The sequence below is a fragment of the Ambystoma mexicanum genome, chromosome 9 (assembly GCF_040938575.1).
Source record: "Ambystoma mexicanum isolate Mex_15411 chromosome 9, UKY_AmexF1_1, whole genome shotgun sequence".
Taxonomy (NCBI): domain Eukaryota; kingdom Metazoa; phylum Chordata; class Amphibia; order Caudata; family Ambystomatidae; genus Ambystoma; species Ambystoma mexicanum.
Genome location: NC_090931.1, coordinates 1,425,569,551 through 1,425,581,560, shown reverse-complemented (window position 1 = coordinate 1,425,581,560; position 12,010 = coordinate 1,425,569,551). Strand labels below are relative to the sequence as shown.

Genomic DNA, 12,010 nt, shown 5'->3' with positions numbered 1-12,010 from the left:
GCTTCTTAATATTAATTTATTATTTGCGTCTTCTGCTAAACGAGTAGTGGTTGTATTATCTAAGACATTCAGCATACAAACTCTCTTCTAAATTAGAAAACGAACCTGCACATGTTAGGAATGCTCTGCAGTGTTCCAACTTGCTTGTCTTTCGAGGGTTCCCCTGTTCGTCAGGAGCACATGTTTAATGGCTGGTGAAATCATTGGCAAAAGAAAGTACATTTTCTAATCTCACCCCCAACCTCAACTCCTTCTTACGTTACACGCGATCCAATGGGAACCAGAAACCTACTCTGATTAAACTACTCTAGAGCAAGTATGGAAACTACACTGGGGTTCTGGTTTCCGCCAGAGCTGATGCGCTTCACCACGAGTAGGAGAGACGGCAGTAGGAGGGTATGGATTCTGTTACCAGTAATAGCAGAAGCACATTTTACTGATTTGCACCTGATGAAGAGGCGCAAGCTTCGAAACCTCTAGGGTTTAGATGATTACTTGAAATGAAATTACAGCGTTAGAGATGGATTCCGTCAACGCACAGGCGAGTGTGACCATTGAGATGAACCTTTGGTTTGTTTGAATTTCTGGGGTCCTTGTAACTACTACAAGATAAATAGTAGAACTAAAACTATTCTTGTACATACTAGGATTCGAGCTGTTTGTTCCTGTAGGTATCCCAAGAGCTCACCTGGATACATTGTTTGGCCAGACATAATGACCTTTGTATCTGTTGCACAATGATCATATAATAATTTGAAAAACAAAATGAATTAACATCTGGAGAATAACATGCCACTGTTTTCTGTTTTAGGGTTGCTGAAGTCTTCAGTGAGAGCTTACTGGTCGCTGAGGTGTGTCGGAAGCCGTAGTCTCCAGTGCTCAAAGCCTTCGACAAGATGACTCTGGTGTCCCCGACAGTCCAGGATGGCTCCGAGTGGACCAAAGAAGGTTTCGGCGTGAAAGCCTCCACGGATGAGACCTTTCAGCGCACCCTTATTTTCTGGTTCACGGGGCCTCTGGCGGCCTTCATCATCCTAGCCAACCTCTTCATCATTGTCGGAATTGTCTTCAACCGGAAATGCTACAACACCGCCAACTACTTCTTCCTCAGCCTGCTGTCCGCCGACTTCTTCACTGGGGTGGCTCTGCCCTGCATCCCCCGGATGAGGTTCGATAAGGACCTGGGCTACCACGGATGCCTATTGGTCTACATCATGCCCAACTTTTTCTTCCTCACTTTTCTGGCCAATCTCCTGATGGTCCATTATGAGAAGTACTTGTGTATTGTGCACCCCTTACACTACAGGACCCTCTGGGTCCACCGGTGTGTACCTCTTGCACTGCTCTTGGTGTGGGCCTTGCCTTTGCTCTTTGCCTCCTTGCCGATGGTTGGGTGGAACAACTGGAACGAGAACGCAACGTGCTGTCCGCGGTATACCTTTCCAAAGGCCTACCTCTACTTGGAGATCTATGGGTTCCTCATCCCGGCCATTTTGGCGATCGCCTTCATCACCGTCAAGGTGCTTGTGGTGGCGCGGCGGACCCAGATGGACATCAAGAAGCTCCACCGGTCGGTGCAGCGAGGTGGACGCTCCGAGCTAGAGCAACAGATGGACCTGAGATACGCCAAATGCATTGCCAGCGTCTCGCTGACGTTCCTGGTGTGCTGGGTGCCCTACATAGCCTGCCTGCATGTCTCTGTGCTGGCCATGGAGCAGTACGACATTAGCTGGCTGACGCTGGCCATCCTGACCTGTCTGGGCAGCGGCAGCACGGCCGTCATCCCCGTGATGCTGGGGTTGAGCCACAAGCAGTACACGGAGCTGTGGAGGAACACTTTTGGCCGGTGCTGCCGGGTGTGGCACAGGCCTCCGCACAAACCTGCCACCACAGTGGGGCAGGCCAAACCTCAGAAGGCGGATGACCTCTTGACCTGACAAACCCAGAGGACCATTTGTGGAATTTGTAATGAAAAGCAAAGAACTGGCTCATGTGGTTGCTTGGTTCCAGGAAGCATTGTGGTCTTCTTACTAGACTTTGCAGGACAGATGCCCACCCCTTTGTTTATTTCCATGAGGTTCTGGGCTATGAGGATCTGTTACCACCCACACCCCTTGCCACTTACTGAAGCCCTGTAATGGTGATATGTTTACACCAATGTTTCTTATATCGTGCAAATACTCAGGGGTATTGCAAGCATGGTGGGATCCCAGCTCGTGGTCCAATACAGGGGGCTATTAGGGGCGATCAGCAGTGAAATTCCGGGCTTTTTACTGCACCCCTAGATGTAAACCATTGAAAAGCCTTGCAGAGGTCACAAGCCCCTGGAGTGTGGAGAACATTGTGTGTGAAGAGAGGGTCTTTCTTTTATTGTACCACTGGTGGTGAATAAGTCTGCTTCTAATTACACTTCTGGTAGCAAGGGGTCAGCAGCCTGAGCACAGCGTGGGGGGTGGGTGGGTCTCCTTATTACACTGTGGGTGCAGAAGGGTGTGTTCATATTACATTGTTAGTAGTGAGGATTCTGCACGTTATTACACTGGTGAGGGCTCTGTGCATGGGTGCACTCAAGGAGGTCGTGAAAGGACCCCAATTACACTGTGGGGGGCAGTGGGGAGATTACTGTCTTGGATCACACTTTTTTGGTGACGGGGTTTGCTCTTTATTGCACTTTGGGGGATAGGGGTTATGCCCCTTATTATTTTGTGAAAGTGACAAATGTGTCCCTGATTGCACTCTTTGCAATGAGAGTTCTGTACTGGATTTCATTGTGGGAGGTGAGCGATATATTCGCGTATAACAAACATTAAACCTGGTGTAACCACTTGGAAATGCCTGATACTCTCACTGAGCTCAATATTCTTGAGCAGAAAAAGTTCTTATTGTTATCAAATATACCGTTCCTTTAAATGCTTCTAGTCATATCCATCTATGTTTGTTTGCATTTCACTGTGTTGCATCCATATGTTTCGTGTTGTTATGAATTCAATTCTCCTCAATTTTTATAAAAGAAATTTTATTCTGAGTTTTTAAAGCCAAAATGGCTAAGTGGCAAAACTGACTCCCAAGTCAAACAGTAGCTACAAGCCAATGCATTTCGGAGTGTAATACCCCATCTTCGGGGTTTATGACTCGCATATTCTCCTTTCAGGGCTCTAAATTGCCACGTTGGAGTCTTCCCAAATGTTGCTGAATTGCCTACGTTGACTCTGTGTTTCCTAAAAGCCACCGCAGCTATCCACGGATGGGGTTTGTTTTGTTTGCTTGTTTGTTTATTGATTTGTAGCGCACACCAGACCCGAAGGTATCAGGGCGCGAACACAAGAATACTTTAAGCTTACATACAAGTTACAAGGTCACACGGCCTTCCTTTAGGGCCGTTTTAAAAACACGTATCTGGTGCAGAATCCTACACATTTCAAGGGCAAGCTTGAGGACACCTCAGTGCGCCACACAACCATGCGCTAATTCTAGTGGCAAGCAATCAACATACTCTGACCGCACAGAGAATTGTTGGTTTTCATTAGTGCTTTTCCCTCTTTTCCCGATCAACATGTGTTTGATCCACTGTGAATAATTACACACGGACCCTTTTTACCACAATCGTACACCCTCCCCCTCATCTCCTTTGTACTTTTCCAGCTGTTTTGTCTGTTCATCCCTACTCCTGCTTCTCATATCCTTTCACTTTTCCCCCTCTTCCTGTCCCCCCACAGACCATGGTCTCAATTATCTGTGCTGTGGGCAAAACATGCCACTACTTGGAGAAGCCTTGCTGCCGTAAAACCACTATGATGGTGATGGGCACAGTATAAAATCTTTTCAAAATAACTTTCACAAAACAGCACTTTGCATTCTGGTACTTGTAGTTTCAATTTCCCCATCACTATGCCTCAAAGTGTCCGACCCAGCAGACACTTTATAGCAGGAAATGGACATAGGCATGTATTGGCCACTTGCTCCTACTTTGAAGGCTCTTGTGGGGTTTATGAGCTCTGGAGATTCTTGGAAGGTAATGAGCCTTTCCCTCTGATTGACCTTTTCCCAAGATAGCAGTCCCTGGGAAGCAGGGACTGCCTGCACTCTTTCAACAACAACAAAAAAACAAGCACTATTCTGATCAAAACATAGTTTGTCTGTGCAGAGCTAGGAAGTGAAGATCTCTGAGGGACACGTTAAACGCACATGATTTCATGTATTGTAAATAACTTTGTAAAATTAGCCTGAACACTTTGGAGTTAAATACAAAGCATCCTTTCCTTTCCAGAAAATAAAGTCGTTTCTTTCCTAATGTATTTGTTTGCAAAGTGTGCTTTTGGTGCCTGGAAATGTGTATCACGTGTGCGCCTTTATGCCCTTTCTCTCTCAAAATGGCGCATGTTGGCATAGGAAACTGGTAGCTCAGCAAACCTAGTGCCTGCTGTAGACATCTGTGTAGGATACTAATTCATGATCTGGGTTCAAAGACTTGAGAATAAAACACCCTCTCCTGTCATTTCAAGCTTCATAAAATGAGTACCACTGAGTTCATTAAAACATCATTTTATCCCCAAGACGGAAAATCAGTGTTTGGCGAGTGCTGCATTATCAATGTTCTTATCACACCGTGACAATGTCAGTATCTTCTTTCAACGGTTGTTCGCCTTTTGTATGGAATAACACATGTGATGTTATGAGTGCCAGCCGTGGTGTAGCCAGGATTTCTTGGGAGGGGGGGGGGGGTTTGCACTGTATGCACATGGGCCTCGTGTTGGTGTTCCCCCACAAACTGTTGGACACATATTTATGTTACCATTTTTAAAGGGCATTGCATGCCTTTGTATTGCAGAACTTTGAATACAAAATGATAATACACAATTCATCTAAAGGACCCCTGTTACTATCTTCAATGCTGCAAAAATAGATGATTGCACCCCGTTTCTGTCTATATTTCCAAGTATTAAGATTTTTATTTAAAAAGAAAAGTTGTTTCAATTGCCTAACAACAGAACACATGATACAGAAAAGGACTCTATTCCTTAGTTTAACAGGCATAGAAAATAGTGCATGCACCAGGGATATGATAGAAACACCTAGGCATGTGAGGGCATGCCTTACCTACGGTAAGTCGACCAGTCATTAATGAAGCCTTTGAGGATGCACTTGATAGCAGCACCTGGACATGTGGGGCCGTACCTTACATATGGTGACTGTACCAGGCATGTGATGGCATTGGACTGACAATTCAGGCTCTCACTTGCAATGTAATGGCAGAACTTAGAAGGCTATTCCATATTTATGGTGCACATTCTATGGCAGCGCCTGGCAAATCAACGTGTCTGACAGTGGAATTGCCTGGAACATGGCAGATAACCGTGCCTGGCATGCCTATACAGTACCTAGAAAAGAGGTACTACTATTGGCAGTGCCAGTGCGTGTTTGTATAGTGCACACTGCTAACTAAGTAACTTTTAGGCTGTTGGATGGACCATCGTAATTATTTTAACATATATGGACAAAAATAAATAGTAACATTTATTCTACAGGATCACACAATACGTCCTCTGGTTAAACAGCAATTGTGTCAGTGCTAAGCCCATATTTCAGACAAGCGATTACAGGGTTTTTGAACTGACACCCTTGCAATGACAATACTCACAAAACCGAGAAACAGGCCTCTAATGTCAGCAAGGCCCATCGACCCTGTTGATTAAAAAAGGACCAGGAATGGTAAAGAGAGGATAACTTAATGCATCAGACTCCTGACAAGGGACAAGTAGGATAAGTGCTGACAGCATAGTGAGGATGACGTAGGTGTTCACACAGGAGCTGGACACAACAACACAGCACCCCACGCCTAACAATCAACATGCAACCAAGAGAGACGTGCAAGGGAAAACCAGGAGCAGGCTCCAAGAGGAACTCAAGGAACAGGAGCAGGGGAAAAACAATTACAACGCCAACACTTCCCCACTCAAGGAAGGAGAGTAAATGGTTGCAAAATTAGGATCTCTCTCCACAAGGGGTGTCTCAAGGATCAAGGTTACACTGTAAAATAGTGCAATGACAAAGAAATATAGAAAACAGACAAACTGAGCTTCACAGGAAAAGAAAAGCACTGGAAAGTGCTGACTCCAAAACAGAGGAAGCCAGGAAGCAGAACATACCAATACGCAAAATACATTTGAAATACAGGGGTCCAGGAACAAGAAACAGGGAAGTAAGAACCAGAAATTGATACTAAAGAACCAAAACAAAGGACTGGCCACAAAGTAGCACACTGCAACTATTACCAGTGCTGGACCGAAGCAAAACAAAGTTTTAAAGCTGGCCAACGATCACATGCCTCGGGTGGCTGCTAGCCTGCACCGGCCAGCCACCCAACCTTTTGCTGCTTGGGTGGAGATGAATCAGTGGGCCAGACATTCTGAGAAGCCTTCTGTTGGCCTGGCCTAATCTATTGAATAAAGAAGCACACTGGCTACCAAAACACCTGGAATGGATCTGGAATGGAAGTGAAATTGAAAATATGGTATTGGAGATCCCAAATCACCACAACGCTGTGTTCTAAGGTACGGAAGGTAAGTCCAATAAGGAACAGACCCCAAATGAGGCTGCCAGGTGGCGAGAATGGGAGCAAAGGGAAAAGATCATGACAGAGAGTGGTAGTCAGAGAAGCAGTTAGCACAGGACATGAAAGAAAAACAGGTGGAGCTCCTGAACAGGTTTATGGTAGAAAAAGGAAAGAGCTCAGAACTGTCGCTGTCGCGGATGTGGGAGAGAGAAGGATGGCGTGCAAGAGAGATGAAGGAGGGTGCACTGGACTGAAGAGGGGAAATTAAAGGTCCAAAATGCATCTTTTTAAACACTTTGCATTTCAAGATTAGGAAATGTTAGTTTGAAAATATGTATCTTCTTGAGGCCTTTCATTGATAATGATATGATTAAATTGCATTTCCATCTGTTATCCCCTGTTCCCCATATCTTCTTATTCATGGTCCCCACTATGTTGTCATGCATTTCATTTGTTTTACATTAAAATAGGGGCATACTCCCTGATCTTCTCTGTCTACCCTGCTGATCCTCTCTCCCCCTTTCCCAATGCTATGTGAAACTATGGGCCTCATTACGAGTTTGGAGGCAGCCATGGAGCTATTAGTGCCACGGCTGCCTCCAAACCGGGCTCCTTTACCGGGTTCCTGCAATGGGACTTACCGGGTCATTCCGACATAGGAGGACCCGGTAAGTCCTCCTTGCAGGAACCATTCCCCATTCCCATTTGAGCCCCCATAGGGCTCAATGGAATGGGAAGGGAGGTAACAACGGGCACATTACAAGTGTCCCGTTGTTACCTCCCTCTTCCCCTCGCGGGACCCGGAAAAGACGTCTGGTTTTACCAGACGTCTGGTCCGGGTCCCGCAAAGGGAACCTCGCAATACGTGCTCCCGGAATGAAGGGGGCGGCCCCGTACCCTTCATTCCGGGAGCGCAAGGGTCGTAATGAGGCCCGTCTCTTTAAGCCCTTTTTTAGGAGCAAAGCATGGCTGATGGAATTAAAGGCTGCAGCACTGTGGCATGCTAATTATGGTTGGTATCTGTGCCTGAAGAAAGGACCCTATGTGTGCCTGCTGGGTTGTTCCAAGCATTCGCTGGGTAATGGGCTTAATAGTATTGCCAGTGAGAAACAATGTGTGCTGGAGGAGGTGCTAAGTCATAGCGCTGTACACGTGTAAAAATAAAAGGGGGAGAAGAAACAAAATTCAAGCAAAGGAGGCTAATCTGGAAAATGAAATAAGGGGCATGTATATGTCAGAAAAGGAGGGTTATATTGGTATAAATAAAACAAACTAAGAACCAAAGCAGAGCAGGAATCATCTCGAGACAGAGGAGACAGAGTCTCACTTACACGGACACTGTTACAGAGCGTTACTCCTCCAATGACATTTTTTCCCCTCTCCAGGTGATCCACCTGTTCCATGGAAAAGATGGAAGAAGTCCTTTGAACACTATGCCAAGCTGTGTGTGGAAAGTTTGACGAACTTCCTGATTTATTCCCAAAGGAATTGAATGGGTCTGTACTGGATGTTATTGTCTGAGGTGAGGGCCCTGTCCCTGATTGCAGTGAGGGGTCTGTACTGGATTTCATTGTGGGAGGTGATGGGTCTAACCCCGATTACACAGTGGGCAGATCGGGGGTTTGTAATGGATGTCGCTGTGGCAGGTGAGTAGGTCTTCCCCTGATTACGGTGTGGTAGGTGAGGGAGGCCTTTCCCTGATGACATGTTGGAGGCGAGTGGTCTGTTGCTAACTATACTGATGGAGGGTTTGGGGGTCTTGGGAACTGATGCGAGAAGTGCATTGCAAAGATGGACAAATACTTTCAGACAAAGATAAGTGTAATATTGGACGGTACAAATTTGGCAAGCGAATGCAAGAAGAAGAGGAAATGGCAGAACAGTTCATAACTACTCTAAGAGGTTTTGCCATTTTGGTCCTCAAATGGAGGAAAGGTTGAGGTATCAATTTATGCTGGAGTGCAGAGATAGAAAGATAAGGATTCAATTGTGGTCAATGGTAGATCCCAAATTAGAGGAAGTACTTCGCATAGCAAAGGAAGTGGAGCATATATCAAACCTCTTCAGTACAAATGTTCTGAAATGCTGATAATAGGAAGAAGGGAGGGCAAACCGGCCGATGCCAATGATGTATGGAGAACGGTGGACATAGTACTAATAAAAACAACTCCTGACAAATCAATCCAGTTTCCAGACGGAGTGATACACAGAGTGGTAATCCAACACCACAAAGATGCTGTAGCTCTGATGCCCCTTCACTTAGTGTAACATACAGGAAGTGCAAGAGAAGGACATCTAGTGAGATGTTGTAGAACCCAGTACATCAACTTAGAAAATTGAATGTATAAAGATACAATTGAGACAATTGTAGCAAGATGAAGATTATTTGGATGGTCCAAAGTATGTCATGCATATAAATGGAAGGCGTATTAAGATGATGATATACTCAGGAATGGAATATGCGCTTCTGTTGAGGCTGATGTTTGGCGGATGGAATTTCCGCAAGGAATGACTACAAGAGGTAGAGATCAGACCAGAAGAATATGGTGGTACAACAATACGTGGTTTTCGACCAATTTTGAATTCAAAGGTAGGAAAATAACAGGTAAAGTGTATGTCACATACAAAGACAGGACTCCCTTATTAAGTTGGACACAACAAAGGAATCTGGGCATCAAATTAAATCCTAATGCTGAGTAATCTGTGTTGTACTGTGGGGAAGCGAGCTAGGTGACAATATTTAATCAAGGGGTTGGTTGTCTGAAGGGATTTGATCATCAGATAAGATTATGACCCAACTCAATACTAGTGGTGCATAAAGTAAGGAATGTTCCTCTGACAATCAGGGAACAAGTGGAGGAGGAGCTTGCTAAATTTTAAATGGATGGAATAATAGAAACAATAGAAGCAGCAGAGTGTTTATCGCCACTAGTAGTGATTTGCAAAGGCAAATGGTAAACTAAGACTGGGCCTCATTACGACCCTGGCGGAAGACCATGGTGTTATTAGCACCATGGTCCATGCCGGTAAGTTACCGACTCTGCCATGGAGAAAGGGGGAATTACCACCCCATTACAATGTTGGTGGGGCGGTAATTCCCCCTTCCTCCATGGCCCTTCCCCATTCCCAATTTTGCCCCATAGGGCTCAATGGGAATGGGGAAGGCGCTAAGTATGGTGCTGCAAATTGTGGCACCGTACTTAGCACCAAGGTCCCTTTGCGGGTTCCTACTTTAACGGCTGGTAAAACCAGCCGTTAAGGTCGGGTCCCGCAAAGGGACCTCGTAATTAGGCGCTAATAGGTTCACGGCGCCGCAGCCTTTTACGGCGCCGTTAACCCATTAGCGCCTGGGTCGTAATGAGGCCCTATGTGTCAATCTGAGAGTACTTAAGAAAGGTGTAGTGTCTGATCATAATCCGCTGCCAAACATTTCAGAGATTCTATCCACAACGGTTGAGGCCCGAGTAGTTACGTCCTCAGATCGTACATCGGCATATCGACAGAAAAGATTGTAACTCCAGTTAAAAAATGAACAGCGTTTATCACTCCAGAAGGTTTATTTCAATTTGTGCCCATGCTCTTTGTATTAATATCAGCAGCATCTGTTTTTCAGAGAATTATGCATGAGCTGTTTAAAGCAGAGCCTGGAGTAGTATGCTTTCAAGATGACATATTGGTGTATGGTCCGGACCATTAAGTCCATGACACCAATGTTGAGTAAAGACAAATGAAAATTGAACCAAGGTGCTATACAATATCTGGAATATGTGATTTCAGTGGATGGAATTGAACCAAGGAAGGACTTAGTAAATGTTTTTCAGATGACACAGGAAGCGGGAGACAAAGCTAATTTCTCACTATGGCAGAGTATTACTCTAAGTTTATCCTGAATTTTACAGACAAAATGATACATGTGAGATACCTGCTGAAATGCAAATCTAAGTCTGAATCGAATGAGGACTGCAAGAAGGAATTCGAGGGGATAAATCATCCACTGGAGCAAACATTCTCATTAAAGAACTTCAGGGTGGGGGCGAAAACAGTATTAGCTACAAATCATCCAGCAATGATGGATTGGGTGCTGTGTTGGCACAAATGGAGAATGGAGAAGAGCTGGTGATCTCATTTGCATCAAGTCTCCTTAAAGGGGCAGAAAGAGTACATTTAACAATAGGTAAGGAATTATTGCTAGTTCAATGGTATATAGAGAAATTCTAGAACATTCTTGAGGGGTTTAAAATTGCTAGACCATAAGCCGCTAAAAGAGACTTTGCTGTTGAAGGGACTGAAGAAAGTTTCTTCATGAATCGGAAGGTGGGTTGTGTGGCTCCAAGAGTACATGTTTGCCATGGAGTGTGTGCCTGGGAAGAGGAACATTCCAGCAGACTGTCTGTTGCAGTTGGTGATAGATCCTATGAGTGGACAAGATGAGAAAGCAGAGGAAGAGAGTGTGGTCCTCATCACGAGTTGGGCGGTAACGGCAGCGGTAATAGCCCTACCGCCAACCCCCCCGCGCTATTAGCGCTGGATCGCGGGTTTGGTGGAACGGTTAGTGCCCATTCCCCATTGGGCCCATTTGGGAATTCCTCATTCCCCATTAGGCCCAATGGGGACAAATCACAATATTACCGCCAGCGGATTTCCCACCGGCAGTAATAGCACCGAAAATCAGCAAATTTGCTGCGGATTTCCCCCCAGCTCAGAGACAAAATAGTGTGTCAGAGTGGATTTCTGGTGGCCGGTTTGATATCTGTCGGTAGAGAGAGTTGTTAGGAATTGTGTGATGTGTGGTATTAGTGAGAAGGGTTTAGTAGCTAGGGAAGTTCCCATGACATAGATGACCATACTCCACATGCTTTGGGAGAGGCTATTATTAGATATAGTGGGACCTGTGTACATTGGTTTTGCTATACCTATTGTCCAAATGGGTGGAAGTTCTGATCACCAGGATACCCGCTACACAAGTGGCCATACAGTTCATGGATAATGTTTTTTTTAAAAGAGAAGGGTATACAGATGACATTTTAACAGACAATGGAGTGCAGTATTCAAATAAGGAAGTATCTTGAATGTGGCATTATAGATACATTCAGTACAATCTATTATACCCAAACAAATGGGGCATTACAAAGGTTCAATGAAGTTATACAAGAGAACATCAGATGGACATCTTCATTGGAAAAATACTGTTTTGGATAGTGTTAGCTGTAGATTTTCCCCAGCATTATACAATAGGGTAGTTACCCTTTGAGATGGGTAGAGGGGGAAAAGCAAATAGCAAGCTATGTGCCCTGTGGATGAAGAAGGCTGTTTGGACAGGAGAACATAAAAAGGTGTAGGAGCAGAATAAAGGGAAAGCAGTAGCACAATAGATGGAAGTATGACGTAAGCAAAGCTTTCAAGGAAAAAGAAGTGAGTGTGGAAGAGTATGCGAGGATAAAGCTTCCAGTTGCACAA

General features: G+C 45.0%; 1 protein-coding gene across 1 annotated transcript in view; it reads left to right on the top strand.

The window, feature by feature from the left end:
• The window catches only part of GPBAR1 (G protein-coupled bile acid receptor 1), an 81,532-nt gene extending 77,237 nt beyond the window's left edge, over nt 1-4,295 (top strand). Inside the window, exon 2 of the mRNA XM_069616826.1 lies at nt 812-4,295. Coding sequence (XP_069472927.1) covers nt 897-1,937 — 1,041 coding nt within the window. The 5' untranslated portion in view covers nt 812-896 and the 3' untranslated portion in view covers nt 1,938-4,295. The remainder of the gene's footprint in view (nt 1-811) is intronic.
• The last annotated feature ends 7,715 nt before the right edge of the window (nt 4,296-12,010 follow it).